At 37.4% G+C, this 23984-nt stretch overlaps 1 protein-coding gene across 1 annotated transcript in view; it reads left to right on the top strand.

The window, feature by feature from the left end:
• Positions 1 to 23984, top strand: part of POP1 (POP1 homolog, ribonuclease P/MRP subunit) — a 37399-nt gene that overhangs the window by 5878 nt on the left and 7537 nt on the right. The window contains exons 3-14 of the mRNA XM_063079664.1: positions 1147 to 1314; positions 2325 to 2500; positions 3718 to 3966; positions 7370 to 7457; positions 7936 to 8123; positions 9048 to 9301; positions 9425 to 9518; positions 11788 to 11899; positions 12499 to 12618; positions 17251 to 17366; positions 19590 to 19781; positions 21238 to 21392. Coding sequence (XP_062935734.1) covers positions 1147 to 1314; positions 2325 to 2500; positions 3718 to 3966; positions 7370 to 7457; positions 7936 to 8123; positions 9048 to 9301; positions 9425 to 9518; positions 11788 to 11899; positions 12499 to 12618; positions 17251 to 17366; positions 19590 to 19781; positions 21238 to 21392 — 1912 coding nt within the window. The remainder of the gene's footprint in view (positions 1 to 1146; positions 1315 to 2324; positions 2501 to 3717; positions 3967 to 7369; positions 7458 to 7935; positions 8124 to 9047; positions 9302 to 9424; positions 9519 to 11787; positions 11900 to 12498; positions 12619 to 17250; positions 17367 to 19589; positions 19782 to 21237; positions 21393 to 23984) is intronic.

Genomic DNA, 23984 nt, shown 5'->3' with positions numbered 1-23984 from the left:
TCTTTATTAATTTAGCATAGTGGCTGTCAATTTGAGTGTGCCGGAGAATTAGGATAAAAGACTGAATATACAGAATCATGTGGGTCATTGTATTTAAGGGAGTGTTATTCAGGCTGCTGTAACAAAATATCTTAAATTGGGTAGCTTCTAAATAACAGAAACTTACTTCTCACAGTTCTGGAGGTTGAGAAGTCCAAGATCAAGATGCCAGCAGATTCGGTGTCTTGTGAGTGCTGTTTTCTTTTTCATAGAGGGCACCTTCTTGCTGTGTGCTTACATGGTGGAAGGAGTGAGGGTATCTTTGGGGCCTCTTTTATAAGGGCACTAATCCTAATCATATTTCAAAGTCCCCACCTCCTAATACCATCACCTTGGGAGTTAAAATTTCAACATGAATTTTGGGGGGACACAAACATTCAGACCATAACAGGGAGCTTAGACTTAAAATTCATGTTGCACTATAAATATGCAATGGAGAAAATTTTCCTTGTGTCTGTTATATCCAGTGTTCTTTATATATCGTAGTGACATGATTACCTATCATGGTGCCTACTAGCTTTGTGACCTTGGATAAGTTAATTCAGTTCTCTACCTGAGATCCCTCCTCTTAGGTATAGTAATAGCCATCTTTTATAGGGAGGTTGTAGGATTAAAAACATGATCATCACTTATATATGGGAGCTAAAAGAAAGTGAACTCATAGAAGCAGAGAGTAGAATTGTGGTTACTAGAGGCTGGGAAGGGGAGAGGGGATAGAGAGAGGTTAGTTAACGGATACAGAATTACATCTCGATAGGAGGAATAAGTTCTTATATTTGATAGTAGGTGTCTGTAATTAAAAACCATTTATTGTGTATTTTCAGATGACTAGAAGAGAGGAGTTCAAGTGTTCTCATCACAAAGAAATGATAAATGTGATGATAGATATGCTAATTGATCTGATTTGATCATCGCAGTATATACATGTGTTGAACTATTACTCTGTACCCCGTGTATATATATACAATTATTACATGTTAATTATAAAATAAAATTAAAGAAAACATGATCAGTGTTGCCATGCAGCAATGTTAGTGCTCTGCTATAAGTTTTATCTCTGATAAGAGTGACATATTTCTTTACATTTTCTTTTTGAAAATATACTAGAGCCTCATTATGGAACTTCACGACAGCGGCAAACAAAAATGACCCCCCATTCATTGCTTGAGCCTGATATCAATGAGCCGTCTTCCTCCAAAGTCATGTTTAAAAAGAAGGGAGGATGGAAAGCAGGTCCTGATGGCACTTCTCAGGAGATTCCCAAGTATATAACTGGTAGGTATTTGTGAAGAAGTGCACTTTGATTGTATCATGAGCTCTTTGTTTCTAGTGCAGCCAGATGTGCTAACACTTTGCCCTCTGTAGTGTGTTGGCTCTTCCTCCCCCAATTCTGTCCTCCCCTTCTTCCACTCCAGCTCCTTCTCACCTCCAACTTGAACTTTGGACATAGCTTCCTGGGGCCCGATGGCTTTACCTTCCTTGCTACTCTCCCTTTCTCTTACCCATTTCCTTACAAGTCTTCATGAACTCTTCCTCTTTGTCTTAACCCCCACTCTCCCCAAATGTGCCATCTACACTTTTCACTGTGGCATTCTCCAAAGATGGAACCAAATTTAATGCACTTTAATGGCAACCAAGACTTTCATTTAAAGGACCTGTCTTCAGGCCCTTTCTGGCCTCATCTCCTTTCACCCCCCATCACCCCCATTTTCATTACCACATAACCTTTATATTCCTTGTACACAACTTAGAGGTGCTTTCTAATCTCTTTATGCTTTCTTGGAGGAATTCACTTAAATTTCCCTAGCACCCTGTGTACTCTTCAAAAAATGAATCTGTTTTTCAATAAAGAAAACTAATAATAATTATCACGTTTGAAAAAGCAGAAAATATTATGAAAAAAACCCCTTTTAGTCAAAACCACTGTTAAAAATTCGTTTGTTCTTTGTTTGCTAATGTGATTATTGCACTTAAAAATGGTTGTGATTATATTGCATGTACTATATACTGCACACAGGCCCTGTTTTTAACAACTGTTTTAAAACTTTTTTTTTCCGATTATAAAAGTAAAACTGAATCCTTGCAGAAAACTTGAAGAATGTAAAAGTTGAAGAATAATCTCACAATGGTATAATATAGAAACACTGTTGGTGTTCATCTGATAGGGGGTTAGAGTGGGTAAATTGCAAGCTCATCTACTTCAAGTCTGTCTTCCTTCTGAAATTCACCAGAAAAGGCACTGATTCAAGACTTGTTCTTAAAGATGTTGTCATTTCCTTTGACAGCTTCCACTTTTGCTCAAGCGCGAGCTGCTGAAATCAGTGCTATGTTAAAAGCCGTGACCCAGAAGTCTTCTAATTCACTGGTTTTCCAGACTCTGCCACGACACATGAGACGAAGGGCCATGAGCCACAATGTCAAACGCCTTCCTAGACGATTGCAGGAGATCGCTCAGAAAGAGGTAGGAGTTTCACTTAGTGTGGAGGTTTAGGTTAGTAGTCCCTAGAGGAAATTGAGAAGTATTAACCTAACAGAAGTTATTAAAATGAAAACCACAAAACAACATGGTCATTATGACATGCTTTTTTTTAAAGCGTATTTTTGGTTTAATCATTATCCAGTCCTCACCTCCTCCTGCCACCTCCCTAGCAGGTGGTTGGATATTACAGCTTCTTTTCAACAAAGTATTTGGAACCCCTTCTTGTTTTTGAATAGTTGATGTTCTTCTCCCACATTTAAAATAAAATTCTGACCCTCTTACCAGATAAATGGTTTTGGTTCTGTGTTTTGCAGGTGTGGCCAGCTTGGAGCTAGAAGGCAAAAAAAAAAATCAGCATCAATGCCTAGCATTTGCCTTTTGACATTTTCAAAATTGAAAACTTGAACTTGATTTTAATTTTTATACAAGTGTAATTGTATTTTGGCTTCACATTTGGCTTAGAATGTTCTGGAGTTGAACATTCTAAGATTGTATAGTTGCCCAGGTCTTTACTAATTGATTCACAGTTTATTGAGCACCCTTCTGTGTTCTGGTACTGTGCTGGTAGTGAGGTCAGACTTCAACAAGGGAGCTCCCAACTAATGGAGAAGAATTTTTTTCACAAAAGTTCAGGTTGGCTATGGAAGTGATTAGGAGTGAAAACTAATCAGGAATTTTGTACTTTCTAGATTTAATGTAAGGTCTGTTTGCCAGTGATAGCAGTTAACATTTGTCTGTCTGTAGCCCAACCGAAGTGAAATGTATGTGTTTTCACCACTTTCATATTTTTGGTCTCAAGTTTTTGGTTTTAGTTACAGTCTTACAGGTTAAAACAGCAACAACAAGAGGCTAGCATTTGATTTATTCTCATTCTCTAATAGTAATAGCCATATTAAGCTTGTGTTACTGTATTGAACATGTCATAAATATTCTAATCTTCGTAGTCCATGAAGCTTGCCCAGTTAGTGAGTGATAGAACTGTGCTTCCTTCCTAGGTTTGCCTATCTCTAAAATCTTCATTCTTTCTGTTGTATCCCCTCTCTACTTACATTGGAGAACCCACAAAGTTAAAAAATTAAACAAATTAATGGGGTCTGTAAGGTACTTCACTTAATGTAAAGTTAGTTGTTTGAAATCTTAACTTTTAACTTTGTGGTGAGATGCTTGCAAAATAGAATATACCTCTTTTGAAACTATAGGCAGAGAAAGCTGTACATCAGAAAAAAGAACATTCAAAAAATAAATGCCACAAAGCTCGAAGATGTCACATAAACCGGATTCTAGAATTTAACCGTAGACAAAAGAAGAACATATGGTTAGAAACGCATATCTGGCATGCCAAGCGGTTTCACATGGTCAAGAAGTGGGGCTACTGCCTCGGAGAGAGGCCAACAGCCAAGAGCCACAGAGCCTGCTATCGAGCCATGACACAACATTGCCTCCTTCAGGTAGGCTCTCGTAATGGGTTTTCTTTTTCTTTTTGTTTAGATCCTTTCTGATAGAGACTTTTAGAATTGTTCATGGTATGCCAAAGTCCTGTTTATGAGTTTATTCATTTTATCTGACAGGAGAATTTTGTTTTGTTTTGTTATGTATGATTTTTGATTTTTGGCAGCTGGCCAGTACAGGATCAAACCCTGGACCTTTGTGTTATCTGCACCATGCTCTAATCAACAGAGCTAACTGGCTGATCTGAGGATATTCATTTTAAAAGTGATTCCTGAGCATGAGGCACTTTGCTAGATGCCGGAGATGAAGCAGCTTCAAGTTAGTGGGGGAGGTGGACATTAATCTAATTATTAGCCAAATATATGATTGTAAGGGAAAAGTGTGCAGTACTATGAGTGTTTCTAACAGGACAGAAAGGCTTCCCCTGGAAGTGATGTTTCAGCCAGGCTCAAGGGAGAAGATGGGAGAGTGAGGGAGGCAGAAGGAAGCCAGATGAGAATGAGGAATTGAAATAAATTCTTTGTGACAAAGATGAAGGGAATGAGAGCAAGGCTAACAGTAGGGTGAGCTTAGGCTGGAGAAATAACCAGGGACCAGTCATGCGGGATCTTGTTGGTCATGTTCAGAATTTATTCAGTGTAGATTAATCTAGTAGTCATTTATCAACAACAGATGTTTGAGAACATATTTGTACCCCGAGCAGTGTTCAAAATGCTGTTCTAGGTGTTTATCATTCAATGGGATGCTGGGAAGGATGTTTTAAATTTTAAACTCTCTGAGAGGACAGTTTGTTGTAGAGCCTCTTAATGGTATTTATGGGATTGCCTCTCTCCCCAGTAGCTAATTCGATTGCTTTCTATCTCTTCTAATACATATTTTTAAATGTGCTCTTTGCAGAAGGGCTTATCTTTCAACGGCAGGATGGCCTTAGCCAAGTTTTGAAAGCCATTGGTATTGGTGTCCTCTGATACCTCTTGAGAGCCATATAGCAGAATAATCAATATAAGAACTTTTTTTTAAAATTGTGGTAAAATATACATAACATAGAATTGACTATTTAACCAGTTTTAAGTGTACAGTTCTTTGCATTATTAAGTGCATTCTTGTTGTGCACCTATCACCATCATCTGTCTCCAGAACTTTTTCATCTTCCCAAAGTGAGATCCTGTACCCATTAGACAGTAACTCCTCATTCTCCCTGTCTCCCCAGCCCCTGGCAACCACCATTCTATTTTATGTCTTAATTTGACTCCTTTAGGTACCTCATATGAGTGGAATCGTACAGTAATTGTCCTTTTGTGACTGGCTTATTTCACTTAGTATAATGTCCTCAAAGTCCATCTATGTTGTAGCATGTGACAGGATTTCCTTTTTAAGGCTGAATAATATTCCATTGTATGTATATGGCACATGTAGTTTATCCATTATCTGTCAGTGGACATTTGGTTTGCTTCCACCTTTTGGCTACTATGAATAATGCTGCTGTGAACATAGGTGTGCAAATATCATTCAAGTCTCTGCTTTCAGTTCTTTTGGGTATATACCCAGAAGTGGAATTGCTGGATCATATGGTAATTGTATTTTTTAATTAACATTTTTTAAATGTAATTTTTTGAGGTATCACCATACTGTTTTCCACAGCAGCTGCAGAGTTTTACATTTCTACCAGCAATGTTCAATAGTTCCAATTTCTTCACATCCTCAACACATATTATTATTATTATTGTTTTATGGTAATAGCTGTTCTAATGGGTATGAATTTAGTACAAGAATCTTTTAAGAGCCTTTGATTTGAGAACTCAGCAGCAGAACATAGATTGTAGTCAAATCCTTCATTTCCATCGAGGAAGCTGGGTTTTAGAGAGATGAAGTGACTTGTCCAGGGTCACATAGCTTGTTGGTGGCCTAGACAGCACCTGGGCAGCTGATTCTCCTGGCCTTTGCTTTTTCCACTGTACTCTGATATCTCTCGATTTTAAGACAGTACTATTTAAGAATGAGTTACTTCTCATTTTGGGCAGGATTTTTGCTGAAGTCATTGGATATTTTTCTAACATGACTAGCCCAAGTAATAAAAACAGTAGGTAATGACAGATTTTTTGAGTGTTTGATATATGCCCAGACCTGTTTTAAATGCTTTATGTGTGATTACTCATTTAATCCCTACAATAACAGTAGAGGTAAGTTGTTACCGTTATTTTCATTTTTCAGGTATGGATACTGAGGTACAGGGAGGTTAGGTAATTTACCTATGACCGTACAACCAACAAGTGATGAAGTTGAGCCCAAGTGGCCTGACTCTAGAGATACGCACTCTTAACCATTATTCTCTGCTGTCACCGCTTGTACAAATTAGGGTGAAGTTCATCTGGTCATTGACAGTAGAGCAAGTCACTGTTGATAAGAAGGATATCTTTGTGTGTGAGTGATTGCGCTGATTAATGCGAGTTTGTCAGAATCGTAGCTATAATTTCCTGTTATTTCTAATTGCTGAGTGTACCGAAATTGCTTAATGGTGCTGTGGCAGAGGGGTTTGTTCAGGGTCAGTGAGCCTGATTTGAATGCTGGCTTCTGTACCCTCTGACTATATGACTTTGTTTAAGTAACAATCTCTGTGTCTCAGTGTCCTCGTCTGTCAAATAAGATAACAATACGTGGTACATCAGGTTTTTGGGAGGGCTAAATGACAGTCCCTGTAAGGAGTTAACCCAGTTCCTGTCACTCAGTAACCCTTCGGTGAATACTATTATAAGTATTATCATTTTGTTATATATTATTATAACTATTATTATAGCTACCATTATAACTATTATTAAGAACTTTTAACATATCGATTTCACTAGCTCAATCTGATCTCTCTTTATCTTATTTAAGTTGGTAAGGTCTTATTCTCATTACCGTCATATTTCCTTGTATCTTGCATAGTCAAAGTTGCATATCATGGTCAAGACTGAGCATGGGCAGAATATGGGATAAATTAATTGCAACATTGTGCATCTGGGCTCAGTGTTAAATAATCTTGAGGTCCTGAATTAGCTAACCAAAGTGAGCAATCTTAGCATAATTTTGCAGAACTTTTTACTATCTTGCTTCTTCTATACTTGTTTCTTATCTTAGGTACATTTTGGGGAAATAGTTCTTTACTTAGAAGCAGCAGTTATTATATACCCTCCTCAGAACTTGCTGATGCATATGAGATAAAACAGATTTTCTTTCAAATACTAGGACACTGGAACTTACATTTCAAATGGAGATTCATTTTGATTTTGATTCAAATGAGTTTAAGAATATTTCCTAATAGGAATGGACCTCTAGAAGTTTTCTGATGTGACTTTAGGCTCCTTAGCAGTTTTGCCCAATGAAAATTCCTGAGTATTTAATTGTGTTTCCCCCTTTGTGCAGGATTTATCCTACTACTGTTGTTTGGAGTTGAAGGGCAGAGAGGAAGAAATACTAAAGGCACTTTCTCAAATGTGTAGCATAGACACAGGTAAATTTTTTTGAAGCTGAATCCTGTTTTAGTCTTTGTGTATGTATTCATTTCATGAAAAGGTGCCTACTGTAAGCATTTTGGAATTTAAACATATGTAAAAATGTGTGAGACACTTCTTGTTCCCAATGAATATATTAATTTAAGAAAAGTTGGGGTGGCTTAATTAAGAAAAATCATTTTGAATCATTTAAAAATCATTTAAAATCATTTCTAACATTATAAAGTGTAAAGTGAGAGAATCATTATACCAGTTGAGTGAACTTAGGCAGGAAGAAACTTGAAACTCTTATTAAATCATTCATTTAATAAATGTTTACTGAGAACTTGCTGTGTGCCATGCTTTGATTTAAGCAATGCTCAAAACTAAAACATCACCCCTCATGGAGACACACAATAAATAACAATATGGCTATCAGAAAATAATGCTACAGTCTCAATGCTTGAAATCATGGAGTTTTGCTTTTGTTTATGTCAGGATTGACATTTGCAGCAGTTCACTGCTTGTCTGGAAAGCGCCAAGGGAGTGTCATGCTTTACCGGGCAAATAAATATCCCAGAGAAGCACTTGGGCCTGTTACATTTATTTGGAAGTCTGAGAGGATCCCAGATGACACCTCTGAGAGCAGGCAGTTGTGGATCTGGCTTCATCCAGCTGTTAAACAGGTATAATTCATCAGACTATTTCCCCATCATTCTGTCACTATATTCTTAATTACCTTTGGAAGTCACTGCTATAGAAATGTAAATAGTACAAAAGTTTGGCTTGTAGTGTAGTATTTTGAATATGGGGAGGAAGTTGTGTGAATATTGAATGAAACAAATTTGTTTTAAAATTTTTGACTTTTTTATTTAAAAAATTTGTATTTTAATGTATTTAATTGACAGAGTGAATATATTTAAGGTATACAGTATGATGATTTGATGTACCTATACACTATGTAATGATTACCACAATCAAATTAACACATTCATCACCATCTGTGCTGTACATTAGATCCCCAGACCTTGTTCATCTTGTAAAATGAAGCAGATCTTGAGCTCTCATTTTTTAGTAAATCATAAGCAGAAGTAGACATGAAAACCAACCTTTTTATGCTAATAGTTTGAAATACTGCATTTGGAATAATGCTTCCACCATACCTGAAATTGGTTCATTGGTATATTTTAGAGCCTATTTGATAATGACAGCTATTTTGAGTAATTCTGATGACTTTTAATACTGCATTTAGCTTAGCTTCCCTTCTTTTGCACACTCACTGCTTTTATACCATAGAGTGTAAATTTTCTCAGATTTTCTCCTTGAACTTGTTTTTCGTATTTTTTTTTTTCCTTAATTTGGTCAGAGTGGTCATGTTGTTTTCATGATATTTGACATTTGGCTCTTTTTTTGTTCAGAGTGCCAAGCACTACTCAGTTAGAAACCCCCAAAAAACTTTTTGATAATGATAAACTTAGTTTAATTAGTAAAGGGATAAAAATGTGGGTTTTTAAAGGGATAAAAAAAATAACATAAACTAAAACAACTAAATTTGTAATAATATATTGAAATCTCAAAATTTAAAAGTAGATGTTTAAAAATACCCTTAGGACATATTAGAGGAAATAAAAGCAGTGTGCCAGTGTACAGAACCCGTCAAATCAACTGTCTGCATCCCTGACCTTCTGACACCATCTCAAGAAAAAAACCATACTGAACTGCCTGATGAGAAAATTGGCAAGAAAAGAAAAAGGAAAGATGATGGAGAAAATACCAGACCAATTAAAAAAGTTGTTGGTGATGGAACTAGAGATCCATGTCAACCATATTCTTGGATCTCTCCAGCCACAGGCATTATAATCAGGTACGGTTGAGTTTGCTGTGAACCTACTGAACGTTTTCAGTGAATACTTGCTCCATTTTTGCCAGTGGCGCAGACATTGTATATGATGGAAATTTCCACTTTAAGACTTTTTCTCTTTTTCAGTGATTTGACGATGGAAATGAACAGATTCCGGCTGATTGGTCCGCTTTCCCACTCCATCCTAACTGAGGCACTAAAAGTTGCTTCTGTCCACACTGTAAGAGTAAATGTAACTGTAATGTTTTATTCTAGTCATGTTTTCCTTAGCAAATTTGTGAAACCTAATATATAACTTGGTAACATTTGGGGCCACGGCTTTTAAATGTTTATTTCCCTACTTATGCTTATTATGAAAGATTTTGTACTTGGGTCAAATGCCAAAAAAAAAAAAAAGTTTTTGTTATCTTTCACTTCTAGAAGACCACATGTAAGTGGATGTGATAAGAAAGCAAGTTCTTATTTAAATACAGACTGCCTTTGCAGCTGTGAGTCTTGGAGAAGGGACTCAACCTCTGCTCCATAGGTGGGTTACGGGGAGTCCCCAAAGTTCCTGAAATTGTCTTCCAGTTTTTTAGTGTTTGTACTTGTGTGGCACATCATTTCTGGGGCTAGTTTTAGGGTCTATGATCCCTAAAAAGGTTAAGAACAATATGTCTAGTTCAGCACTTTCGACAGAACATTCTGTGAGGATGATGTTCCTTTTTGCTGTCCAGTAGGGTAGCCACGAGCCACATGAGGCTCTTGAATTGGGGCTGGAGTGACTGAGAAACTGATTTTGTACCTTTATTTGATTTTAACTAACTAAAAATTAAATTTGAATAACTCTGTGTGGCTAGTGGCTACTGTGTTGGACAGTGCGGGTCTAGAACGTAGATTAGGAATCTGGCCTCTGGGATCAGATCCTGTTTTCCTTTCTTAGCGTAGTTAACTTTTCAGTGCCTGTGCCTCCCACAGATTTAACGTGGTCAAATATGTCGATAGAGCTGAACAGATTCTGAGCTTTTAGAGGAAAGATGCTGTAAAAAACAAAAGCTACTGTCCATCTTCATTGCCTCCACTCTGGTCTCAACCACTGTGTCTCTTACCTGCAACACTGGGGCAGCTTCTTAGCTTTCCTCCAGTGTTCCCTTTTCAGTCCACTCTTCACACAGGAAGCAGAGTGATCTTCTAACAGTTTATTCACATCTCGTTGCTTCCTGATTAAAAGTTCTTGAATAGCTTCTCATCGTATTTAAGATAAAACCCAGAGCCCTCGATGGGACCTGTGTCATCTCATGCCTTCTTGCTTCTGCGGCCTCATCTCTCCTCACCTTTTGCACTTCAGCTACACTGGCTCATTGGGTTCTAGAATGTGTGAGTCTCATCTCCTTCAGAGCCTTTGCACCTGTTTTTTTTCCCACCTGATGAACATTCTGCCTCCATCACTCTTTGCTTGGCTAAACCTTCCTTATTCTTCCAGTTTCAATCTATATCATTCAATCTGTATCATTTCAGTCTATATTTCTTCCCTCTAGAATCCTTTCTTGATCCCCTAATTTGAATTTTATTCTTTCTGTAATTTTCAGAGCACCTTGCATATTTCCTCAATTTACATGTATAGATTTGTTTGTGTATTTATGTAATGTCCATGTCTCTCGTTAGACTGTGAGCTTCATGATGGCAAGGACAAGTTGTCCTGTTCTTTACTCTTTCCCCAGTGCTTAGCATAATGCCTGGCACAGAGAAGGTGCTCTACGGTAGCCAATAAGCTCTGGAGCAAAGATTTAAACCTAGGAAGTTTATTTCCAGACCTTACTCTAAACCACTAAGCTGTGCTACCTGAATTTCTGTGAGGTAAATGGTGCCTGTGTTACAAGTCACTTCTTCCCATCCTGCTTCAGTGGACTTCAGTGTGAGTCATGGCAGTGGACTCCCTTCTTGGCATGCACATGGTACTCGGAGTACTTTTTGAAACCTTGCTCAATTCCTAGTTCAGTCAGGAAAAAATATGTGAAGAAAATGTGTACATCTTATTAGACATTCCCAGGAATACTGTAGCAGTGATAAATTCTTTATCTGAAGATTTCTTCAAAAGGTACTGGTTTGGTTTTCTTTTGGTGCGTGAGGAACGTTCTATTGCTTAAATGGGAGGTGATGAAATTGGCAGTAGTGGGCGAGGAACACAGCCTCTCTTGTTGGTACTGTGCTCGAGGAAGACTATGAGCGTGAGGTGGCTTAGTTAGGGAGTCTCTCTGAAAACCATGGATGTTTTTTCTAATATGTGAAATCTTGAGAGAAGTGTAACACTGTGTTTTTGCCTCTGATTAGGAGAGTAGTTAGTCCAGTATTAGTTACGCTGTGAAATATAGTGGCAACTTCCCTGTCCACTCCAAAAAACACTATTCTCACATACAGAAATAAAAGGTGGGGGCTGATAGCACAACCATAACAAAATTACTAAGTCTGATTTATTATTTGTCTCATGAATAGGAGTTGTTATTTTTTAGGGGGGAGAGGACGCAGAAAAGACACCTCACCGTTGGTGGACTGAAACCTGTGAGAATCCTGGTAGCATTTCCCTTCATCGCAGACAGGAAGCTGTTTTTGAATTGTTGGGAGGTATACAGAGGGAATGCTGGGTTGTATTGGGGAGGGGATGAGGGGCGGGAAATGGCTTAAAAGTGTGTTGCAGTTGGGCCTCGGACATATAATGTTGGTTTTTAACTTGCTGCTATTTGTTACGATACAGCAAGAGAAGCAAGCAACAGGGTACCTAAAGTCAGTGAATAAACACTGCATTCATGTTTGGTTATGAAACCACAAACAAGTGAGATGTTCATATTCTAAATGACTGGCATTCTAATATTACAGATAAATGCATATGCCAGGTACTGACCTAGAATCTAAGCTTACCTGCACATGATTGCTCTTCTGCTCATAGCTGCTATAGTGATCACTGATAGAAGCATGCGTGTTCATGTTGTAAAATAACCTTTTGATATTAGTTTAATATTTTTTGCAAGAAACTTCATTCTTTGAATGTTAGTTGCTTCTTTAAAAGTATCAATGGGAAAAAAAGGAATATATGTTTTTAAATAGCCTAAGAAGAAAGTTTCATTAGAAAATCTGAAAGATTTGAAAATACCAGCAAATATGTATATATTATGAATGACTTTCTGTAAGTTTTTTTTTTGTTTGTTTTTTTGTTGCTGTTAAAGGAATAACATCACCAGCAGAAATTCCGGCAGGTACTATTCTGGGACTCACAGTTGGGGATCCTCGAGTAAATTTGCCTCAAAAAAGGTCCAAAGCTTTGTCCAATCCAGAAAAATGCCAAGGTAAAGTTCTTGAAAAACCCCTGGTTTTCCTTATAATTTTGAGCAGTACAGTCCTGTGAAAAGGGTCCTGCCTCTAACACCTCTCTAGGAACTTTATCTGTGAAAGATTAGGGCAGTCTTTACTTGCCTGTCTTGTGAGATGATTATGATCAAAAATGATGATATCTGTGGAAGTATCTTTTAGCTGTAAAACATTTCACTTGATCTTATTTTTTTCCCAAGTTCTCTGTTTTGGTATCTAGTAAAACCTGTCTCTTAGTAAAACCTGTTTTTAGTATCCTGTAAAACCCAGTAACACTGGGTTCTCTGAAGATGTCTGGTATTTTAGAATTTTACTTGTGAGGAAGGGCTCTGCACCCGAAGCTGGTCTTGTGCTCAGTGGAAGCCTCTGTCTGACCATACAGATGATCCAGGTTCGAATCCTGGCAAGGCCATCCCAGGTGCTAAAGTATGAGATGTCTTGGTGTAGACTGCAGAGAGTGCCCTGAGAATGTTGTTTGGCTGGGGTGGCATAAGATGGTGGGTTGGGGCTGGCTAAAATTTTAGTTTGATCTGGGATTTGTAGCAATTGTGATAATGTCTCATTGCATTTATTGTCATTTAAACTTGGTTAATTGGAAGAATAATTAAAACTAGCTTGTGAAATTTTGGAGAAAAAATACAGGTTTGTATCATAACAACTTCAGAATTTTCTTTTTTTTTTACCTCTACACATGTTAGATAGCTTAATAAGGGAGGAATAAATTACTCTGTCAAAGCTTCACGTAAAATGTGGATTGGATGAGGGAGGAGTTTAAAGAGATATAGGTAAGTTAGTTAACTATGGAGCCCAAGACTAATCAATGAGTCACTGCCTCTTTCTTTTCTTTCCTTGACTTTTTTAATACCAGTATGGTCTGGTGTGTCATAAAAGTTGTAGCATTTACTCTGCCATTAAATATTGACTATAGTAATTACCTTTAAGTCATAGTTAAACTCTACTTAGTTTCTCTTGCTACCTCAAATCCTTTTATGGAATGACGCAGTTATGTATTAAACTCTTTGTAGGATTTTATGTTAACATAAATCAGTGCAAGGAAAGTAAAGGTCTATCTTGGAAAACATGATTTAATTCCTACTGTAAAAGATTACCATCTTGTTAGTCATTGCGGTATTTCATTAACCTGTTTTAAGTAATTTCTTTGAAGAAGTATTTTATCTGGCATGTGAACTACATAAAGAAATCAACTTTTTAAGAAATTAGTATTATACCAATATTATTAATAAATGTAGTATTGTATCTAGGAAGACAATTCACTTGATCTTTGCTATAAAGGCCAAGAAGCGATTAGAAGACAATTCATTTTTTTTTTTTTTTAAATTTTATTTTGTCGATATACATTGTGGCTGATTATTGTTGCCCATCACCAAAACCTCCCTCCCTCCCGCCACCGATGTCCCCTCTGTTTGCTTGTCGTGTCAACTTCAAGTAATTGTGGTTGTTATATAAGAAGACAATTCAAAACTAAGGTTAGAAATATACTTTGATGGGCTGGGTCAATTAATAAAAGATTAATCCTTGGAAGAATTTCAGCGTCACAATGATCTAAAACTTAATTCTCTGACATACTTCTAGTCTACTTTTCTGTAACTGAAGTCATTCTCTGCCTCTGTTGGCTTAGACAAAAAAGTTCTGGTGCTACTTAAACCATAAGGGAGGTTTTGTCTGATTTGGATAACAAACTGTCTTCTTGTGAGCATTGGGAATTAAAGAGCTTTTAAAAGAGAGGGTACGTGAAGAACCTGAAGCAAAGATCCACATTCCCAGATGCTTTGAAAATGTTTACTTGATCATTTTGTTCTTGAATTTGAATTAAATATTGATAATGTGTTTTTGCAAATCTTTAACTTCCTTAACACAGCATTTCACTGTGTAAAGTAAACTGGTTTTCTAAGTGAGATTTAAAAAAAATAATTTCTGATATACTGTCTGTTATTTTATTTGCTTTCCTTAGCGTTTGCTGATTTATTTTGATAGATTATTCTAACTAGTCCTTGTCTACAAGAGAAGAATTTGCTTTAGAAAATGTTGAACTTACATTGTGCTCATAGGCTTGTTTTAATCTTTCTCTTTAAACATTCTTTGGTAGTATAACTTTGCCATACTACCCAAAACCCAGGAAGAGTCCAGTTGACTTTAGAATGATGGTGAGAGATTACCCTTTTTACTTTCTACATCTGCCATGAGAGCTGTTAGAGCACTCATCTGCAGCTGACTTTCAGAAGTGCCCAGTTAGCAGTCATTTTGCCACGACTTCTCTATTTCTCCTCTTGGGTGAAAAAAACCTATTAGATTCAGCTGAGCGCCTTTAACTGTCCTGCGTATTTATCTAAAATACTGTGAATTTGAAGGCTGTAAACTTTGATTTTACTTGGTTCCCAAACGATAAAGCCTTATACTAGTTTTCCTTGCTACTCTGAGTAAAACTCGTTAGGAGTTTTTTTAACATTTGGTGTTATTTATTTTCTTCTTATTTTTATTTTTAAATTTTTTTAAAAGATGACCAGTAAGGGGATCTTAACCCTTGACTTGGTGTTGTCAGCACCACACTCTCCCAAGTGAGCCACGGGCCGGCCCTAACATTTGGTGTTCTTTAAATGCATTCAAGAAATGAGAAAATAAGCTATTTCCTTCAGTCTTTAAGTCACAAGTCCGGAGTTAATGTCATCAATTCAAAGGCCTTTGGGTATGAAAAAGAAAGTGCCTTATATGAGTCTTGGAGGAAGGACATAGAATTACATTCAGAATCGATATCATTCTGGGCACACTGATATGCATGCTGACTCAGCTGGTTGTATTCTCTTTCTCCACTGAAGACTGTTGACCTAAAAGGGCCTTCCCATTTGCCTTCAGATATACTCTGCTTTGTTTTAAATAGGCTTTATTTTTTAGAGCAATTTTAGGTTCACAGCAAAATTGAGCAGAATATACAGTGAATTTCCATATACTTCCTGCCCCCACACATGCACAGACACCAGAGTATATTCATTACAGTTAATGAGCGCACATTGACACATCATCACCTAAAGTTCATGGTTTACATTAGGGTTCACTCTTGGTGTTGTGCATTCTGTGGGGTTTGTATGATGATGTGTATCCACCATTACAGAGCTGTACAGAGTAATTTCACTGCCCAGCAAGACTTCTGTGCCCTGCCTGTTCTTCCCTCCCTGCCCCCAATCCTTGGCAACCACTGATCTTTTTACTTTCTCCATAGTTTTGCCTTTCTAGAACGTCATCTAGTTGGAATCATACAGTATGTAGCCTTTTCAGATTGGCTTCTTTCTCCTTAACAATATGCATCGGATGTTCTTCCTTGTCTTTTCGTGATATGCTAGCTTATTTCTTTTTAGTGCTGAGTAATATTCCGTTGTCTGGATGTACCATCTACTTTGTTTTATCTATTTATTATTTTTTGGAATATTTGAAGATGAGGTAATGCTTTCCTGTGCCTTTATACCCTAAGTATCAGCCATCTCTTTTGTCTTCAACTCAGTCTGAATACATGCCCAATTCTGTCACTCAAATCTGTGGCAGTGCTCCACAGAAAAGCATCCCGGGTAGACTGAGGCTGTTGGAAATGGAGCTTGTTTGCTCCTAGACAGGCTATGAAGCACTGTTACTTGACACCCTGTTGGTTATTATCTCCGTGAGGAAGAGCAGTGTACTGAAGCAGTTGCTGATTTTAAGCAGCTTTCTTCTCAGATCTTCTCATCAATTTAATTTTCTCTAACTTTGTTCTCCCCTGAAATCTATAACACTATGGCCCAGTTACTTCCAACTTATTTTTTTCCAGCCATCAGACCCATGCAGGTATGTGCCTTAGAGTGACGTTTTTATGTTGGCATTTTAGAACCATAGCCAGAACTCATGAATTGTCTCACTTTTTAAAAAAAAATTCAGTCCAATAAAATAAGATTTGGAAGATTTTTTTCCTGGTGATTAAATGACTAAATGTAGGAAGTCTATCAATATAGATGTTTATTACTGAAAAAGTTTCTTCTCCTTCCTCACTAGAGTACTTTCTATCATGGTGTGGCTTATTTTAAAGGTACAAAACAATATATTTCACAGAAAATATGCCCATTTTAAAGGAATGAAAAAATACTTTTTACAAAAAGGAGTAAGTAGTTCAATAAAAATGGGTTATCGGAGACTTGAAATATGGGGCAAAAGAGGATGATATCTGTTGGGCCAGGAATGGTATACAAAGCCCTGAAGCCAATAGTTAAAATATGGCTCATGCTGTCACAGCATGTTATTGAGGAATTGTTCGCTTCTGCAGTGGCTCCTAGAATCTGATTATCTTAAATGTGGAATTAGGCAGTTATTTAGAGATAATGTAATACTGTAATATATACATCTTATACACACAAAATAAATGTCAAAGAAAAAAGTTTAGGAGGACTATTTCATAGGTTATGGAACCAACTCTAAGAATAATTTAATTTCTTGTCTAGTAAATTCTTCTAGGGAGGTTAAGTAAATGCCTATAAAATATGTTCTTGTAACAAAAGGTCTGCAGCCAACTTTTAGTTTGACTTCATTGATCGAAAGGATGTGGTTTGAAGGCTGTTTCTTTTCCCTCTTAGATAATGAGAAAGTTAGACAGCTGCTTCTGGAGGGTGTACCTGTGGAGTGTACGCATAGCTTTATATGGAACCAAGATATCTGTAAGAGTGTCACAGAAAATAAAATCTCGGATCAGGTAACTAATAGTGTAAGGATTATTGGTTAAGCCATGAATGACAGGTTAAATGCGTCATTCTAGAGACCATAAAAAGTTATTTCATACTTTATGGAATCTCATAGACTTCCTTGTACTTTGAGACAACTTGTGGATTACTTACGTGTGATACGTACTATGATTTTTTTTTTCTGTTTTTAGGGATAATCTAAGAATAAGGATAAGAATCCCAGAATAAGATAATAATCTTATCTATTATCTCAGGTTAAGAATCTAAATATATAAAGATACATATTGTGATTTTTCTCTAGAAAAAGTTAATACAAAAGACTTTCTTGAAATGATCTCATGATTTACATATGTTTTTCTGTTATTGTTTTTTTTTCCTTAAGTGTTGTCTGTCTTTAATTTTACAGTGATTGAGCTACCACCAGGGCCAGGTGTTGTGTTAGATGCTGGGATAGATAACTAGATATGGTCAGAGCAATACAGGGTAGTAAGGAGGTCTGAGCCCAGATGAGGGAAATTGAGGTCGGCGTCCTGGATGGAGGAGCTGATATTTGAGCTGGCTCTCAGGTGAGGGTCAGAATTAATCAGGCTTGCTGGGGGCGTGGTCAAGACTACAGTTGAGAAAGGATTTCAGGAAGTGAGAACAGCATGTATAAGGCTCAGGCCCAAAACAGGATGATGTGTTCATGAATCTCCAAGTAGATCAGGAGCTTGGAGTGAAGGATGGGGCAGGAGATGAAACTGAAGAGATAAATAGGGGCCAGAGCATAAAAGACCTTGAGGCATTTTAAGGATTAGGACTGAAGATGTGGGGCATCATTGAAGGTTTTAAATCAGGCATGACGTGATGAGATGTCACTCTGACAGCAGTATGCAGGGTGGTTTAGTCTAGGGATGGTGATGGTGGGAGTGGGGGAGCTTGAGAGAAGACTGTGGGTTGGATGGCCTTTAAAGAGACCCTTGAAATAATCCAGGTATGACATTATTTGGGCCTGAATTGTGGCAGTGTGGTAGAGTGGAGGGGTTGGGGTTTAATACATATTCCTGGAAGATAAAACGTACAAGGCTTGGTGGTTGATTGGAAGATGAGAGGCAAAGAAGGAGGAGTCTTGTAGATTAGGATCTCTGTTAAAAGAGAGCCAGAGCCTTGTCTGACTTGTTCACTGCTGTGTTCCCAGGTTCAAGAAAAGTGCCTGGTAGATAGGAGGTGCTCAGTAAATATTGGAAAGAATGAATGAATGAACTGTGTGAACTGTGGTGTCCTTCAGCTAGATGGGGACTACAGGAGGAGAGCAAACACAGTGGGAAAGATGAGCTCAGCCTTGGCTAAACTGAGTTTGCTGGGCTATGGGACTTCCCAGGAACAGATGTCTAGGAGATAGCTTTCCATCCTAGTTGGAAAACTCAGGGCTAAAGAGATATGTATTTTGGAATGAACAATATATAGATGGAAGGATTCTGATCCCCGTAATGGCCAGCCACCAAAAACAAAAACAAACAACCCCCCCCCAAAAAATATAGATGGTAGTAGAAACTTGAGCAAAGGTAAAAAAGAATTAGGACTTGGTCGTGGCTTGAAGAGCATTCGTTAGGTGGTGATTAGACTTTATAACATGGAGGCAGCGTCTTGTGTAGTTTTCTAAATTGAGTGGTAGCCCTCTCACCTACCTGTTAATCCCTTTCTATAGCTGGCAAGAAAAGTCTGAAAGGACATTGTTATCTACTCCCTACATCCCATTTAACAAGTAACTGATAGCATCTTTTATATTAAATCTTTAAGACCTGTTGAGAAATTTTCTCGAGAGCTGGAGTATTTTTCCAATAGCCTGCCCTTGCAAAGTTGTCACTTAGTTGTTTACACCATTGTTACTTCATGACAACAAATTTTAATCAAAATAAATATACAGAGTATTAAAATATAAGATTGATCTTGATATCAGAGATGAGTAACAATGAATGTTTATCATTTTATAACTTTGAATCATCTAGTTATCTTTTTTTGTGGCTGGCCAGCCTGGGGAACCGAACCCTTGACCTTGGTGTTACAAGGCAGCACTGGAAAATCTTTATTTACAGTAGTACTTTGTACTTATAATGGCTCACATTTAATTATTCAAATTTTTTTTTTCCTGTTTAAAAGAGCATTTAACTTTCTAAAGCTGCTTTTAGGGAGACCCAGTAGAATCTCCCAGAAGCCTAGGGTTGTTTGTCTTGAATTATTTTCTTCCACTTTAGGATTTAAACCGGAAGAGAAGTGAATTGCTGGTGCCTGGGTCACAGCTTGTTTTAGGTCCCCACGAATCCAAGATACCTATACTTTTGATTCAACAGCCAGGAAAAATGACTGGCGAAGACCAGCTAGGCTGGGGAAGTGGCTGGGATGTCCTACTCCCAAAGGGCTGGGGCATGGCTTTCTGGATTCCATTTGTAAGTTACTTTTTGATTCTGACTAATAGTTACAACATTTAAAATACATCCCTAATGAATACTAAGTACTGAAAATGTTCTAGACTTTATGTACAACTTAGAAATCGAGTGATATGTTTCTGCTCTTAGACCTGTAATCTTGGATACAAGATACTTATACTGTCCTGGGAGCCAGGTTCTCATTAATAAGACCTGTGCTGAGAAAGTTGTGAATTTTTGAGGTTTTTAAAGTGGTATGATTTTTTAATAGGAGTGGCAACAACATATTAAGGTTTTCCACTTGAAGAAATTTGTTATAGTTTAGAATCTTAAAACAAAAGACTTTTATAGATGTATATAGAATGCTTTTTTTTGTTGTTTTTAAAATGTTAGCTATAACCATATACAGTCTGCCCTTTGTATATGTGGGTTCCGCATCCATGAATTTAACCAATCATAGATCAAAAATATTTAGAAAAATAAAAAATAACAATACCACAATTTTTTAAAAATATAAAAATTCCCAGTACAGTACGACAGCTATTTACATAGCGTTTACATTGTATTCAGTGTTATAAGTAATCTAGAGATGATTTAAAGTTACGGGAGGATGTGTGTAGGTTATATGCAAATACTATACCATCTTATATCAGGGATTTGAGCATCCGTGGATTTTGGTATACCCCTAGGAATCCTGGAACCAGTCCCCAAAGGATACTGAGGGAGGACTACTCCTATATATTAACTGCAGCTAAAAATTTTACCAAGATTAAATGTGGTTTTATTTTTTCTGATTAGTTTAATTGTTACTTTAACGCCAGAGGTGTAAAAGGCATGTAAGACTGTGCCAGATAATTAATTTTTAGCAATTATGCCTAATGCAAGGGACATTTGGTTAATCATTTAGGAGTGAAAATATTTTTAAATAATTCTACTTAATTTTTTACTATGAAATGTTACAAATATACAAGAAAGAATAGATACTGATACCATGATTGCTTATATGCCCTTCACTCACCAAGCAGCTTGAGAAATAAAACATTACAGATTAATTGGAAGTACCCTGTATACCTCTCTCTAGTCTCATTTCCCTCCCTCCTTCTGAAATAATTACTATTCTGATTTTGGTGTTTGTCTCTACCACGTATATTTTTATAGCTTTATTAAGTACATTTGTATCCCACAATAAAATTACTATATTTGACATATTTGTAAATGACATACCTTACTGTGTGTATACTTTTGCAACTTGCTGCATTCACTTGGCATTGAGATTTTTTTCATATTGATTGATGAAGCTTGATTTCATTCACTTTTACTATCGTATGGTAATCCATTGTAGCATTATCCTACAGTGTATTTATGCATTCTCCTTCTGATGGCTATTTTGGTGGTTTCCCATTTTCCCCATATAAACAATTAAGCAATTTCATTTTAAGTTGGTAAATTAACAGTATCTTTTTGACATTTCTTTGAGATCTACCGAGGTGCAAGAGTTGGAGGATTAAAAGAGGCTGCAGTACATTCTCAGTATAAAAGGTCACCTAATATCCCAGCTGATTTCCCAGACTGCCCTGCTGGGATTCTGTTTGCTGAAGAGCAAGCTAAGACTCTGCTTGAAAAGTACAAAAGGTAAGAAACTGGCTTCTCTGGTTTGATAATGTCTCAAGGGGAAGAGAAGTGTCTGTTCACATTGGCCAACAATATTTGGGATGACTTTGGTAACTTCTTATATAATGTGGAGTTTTCATAGCCTTTTCCTTGAGTTTAACATTACTGAGAAATATTTGAGAAGGTATTACTCAAGTGAGGAGATTGTCTTACATCTGTCTGGTTTTTATAGGCCCGTCAGGGTTCCAGCCCTTCTCTTGGTTATTTGCTTCCCTTGGTAATGGAGTGCACCTAAACTGTGGACGTGAGTGTCAGACACTTTTTAATAGATTCCCACTACCAGTGCCCTGCCCCGCTTCCCCACTATGGAAATTGTGTTTTTAAAAAGCTGATTATAGAAGCAATACGTATTTTTAAAATTTTAATGAAACTATGGAAATATATATTAATACTTTGTAAACTGGTGTAGTTCTGCCATCCAGAGAGATAAGCACTGTGTTTATATTTTAGTATCTATCCATCTAGACATTTTTTCTTTTCTTTTTCATTTGTGATGTGGCCAACGAGGGGCTTTATTTCCTTTATATTTTGAAGTACATTCTAATATTGGGAACCTGAATTTCCCCCTAAATTGTAGGCTCTGGAAACATAGAAACTCTCTTTCTTGTTGTGCCATCTGCAGTGTCTAGCCGGTGCCTGGTGCACAGTAGGTCTTAATAACTTTTATTTGTTGTCTGATGAACGAGCGAATAATTGAATGTTGTAGTTTCTCAACTGTGAGCTCCATGAGGACAGGACTGTATTTTTCTGTTCACTGCTGCAACCACAGAGACAGGCAGAGTACCTGGCTTTCAAACCTTTTGTTGAGTGATGAATGAATGAATGATGAATAAGTGAGTGAGTGAATGAGTGAAGAAATGGTGATATATTCCTGGATTGCTAGCTTACCAGCTCTCTGAGGGCAGCAATCATGAGTTGTTCCTCCTTGTGCCTCTCATGATATGTAGTCGAGGGTCTTCTGTGTGTTTGTTAAATAGTAATTGACAATAATACTTGCTCACTCTTTGGACGTATTTATGCGTGCGAGTTTTCCATACATACAATTTTTTTTTAAAAAGGGGTTGTACTATATATATTATTTTGTTTTGGGGTTTTTTTTTTTTTTATATATGTTATTTTGAAACCTACCTTTTTCATTTAACAGTATATTAGGGATAGTTCTCCCACAACAATAAATATAACTTTAAACCAAGTGTTAGGAAACTTTGTGGTAGAGGGCCAGGTGAAAAATCATTTTGACTTTGTAGACCCTTTGGTCTCCAAGGCAACTACCCAACTCTGCTGAAAGCAGCCACAGATGACAGATAAATGAATGAGCCTGGCTGTGTTCCAATCACATTTTATTTATAGACACTCAAATTTGAATTTTATATAATTTTTATGTGTCATAGAATATTATTCTTTTGGTTTTTTCCAACAATTTAGAAATATAAAAACCATTCTTAGCTCATGGGTCGTACAAAAATAGACAGCAGGCCAGATCTGGCCTGTGAGTGATAGCTTGCCAGCTCTTGCTCAAAGTGTAACTTTGAATGGTTACATAGGTTTGCAGTGTGATGTACAATGATTTATCAGTGGGTGGTTGAGGTGGGGTGAAGTAAAAGATGTGAAATGAGCGTGTGAAGTTTCTGGTAGGCCAGGGTATTTGAAGGTTGATTTGTGTACACACTGAAGCCACCAGGAATGAGGACAGAGTCGTGGTGGAGGGAACAGTAGTGTGGCAGGTAAATGGTGGCACCTGGGAAGTTGATAGAGGACCTGAGCAGGGAGGGAGAGTCAGTGGCTTATCTGATGGCCTGAGCTTCAGGAGAGACAGGGTCTTGGAGGAGGAGGGAGGAGAAAAATTGTGTGGGCACATCAGGGGGACATCTGCCCACCCCTGGGTCCATGGGGTGTGAGAAAGAAACATCCATCGCTGGAGAGGGGCTGTAGGGAAAAACAGCACAGACCTTAGGCTAAATCCTTATAAGTAAAATCTCTGCTTATAAAAAAGAGGATGTGCACTTTAAGGTATGTACTATTGCCCAATTGCTGTTTTGGTGGTTTTTTTAAAAAAAAATTTTATTGAATCATAATTGATTATACATATTTTTGGGGTTCAACATTGACATATGTTGATCAAATCAATATTACTAGCATATATATTGTTACAAATTGTACTTATTCTTTATGCCCCTTGTCCAATTTCTCCCTGTCCCCCTCTCCCTGCCCCTTTTCCCCTCTAATTACCCTAGATTCCTTCTCTCTTTCTGAAAAAGTAATGGTTATTCTGTTGATTTGTTGCCTAGATGATCTGTCCAAGGCTGAGAGGTTTGTTCAGGTCCCCCAGTATTATCATAGAGCAGATGCTTTTGTCATTCTGGAATGGGCTTTGTGGAGAGAGACATGCTCTTCTTTTCTTTAGTCTCTGCTGGTGACTCTCCTTGTGTCAATGCACTCCAGTGGCTGGTGGGCCATCTGCGTGGTGGTTGTGGTGTCTAGCTGCTTTCGTGGCAGCTGTAGTTATTGTGGTGGCTGTGGTGGGCCACCCACATGGGGGTGATGTTTTTGGCA

Source organism: Cynocephalus volans, chromosome 15 (genome assembly GCF_027409185.1).
Source record: "Cynocephalus volans isolate mCynVol1 chromosome 15, mCynVol1.pri, whole genome shotgun sequence".
In the NCBI taxonomy this organism is placed as follows: Eukaryota; Metazoa; Chordata; class Mammalia; order Dermoptera; family Cynocephalidae; genus Cynocephalus; species Cynocephalus volans.
Note: the sequence above shows the minus strand (reverse complement) of the source record. Positions and strands in the feature narration are given on the sequence as shown.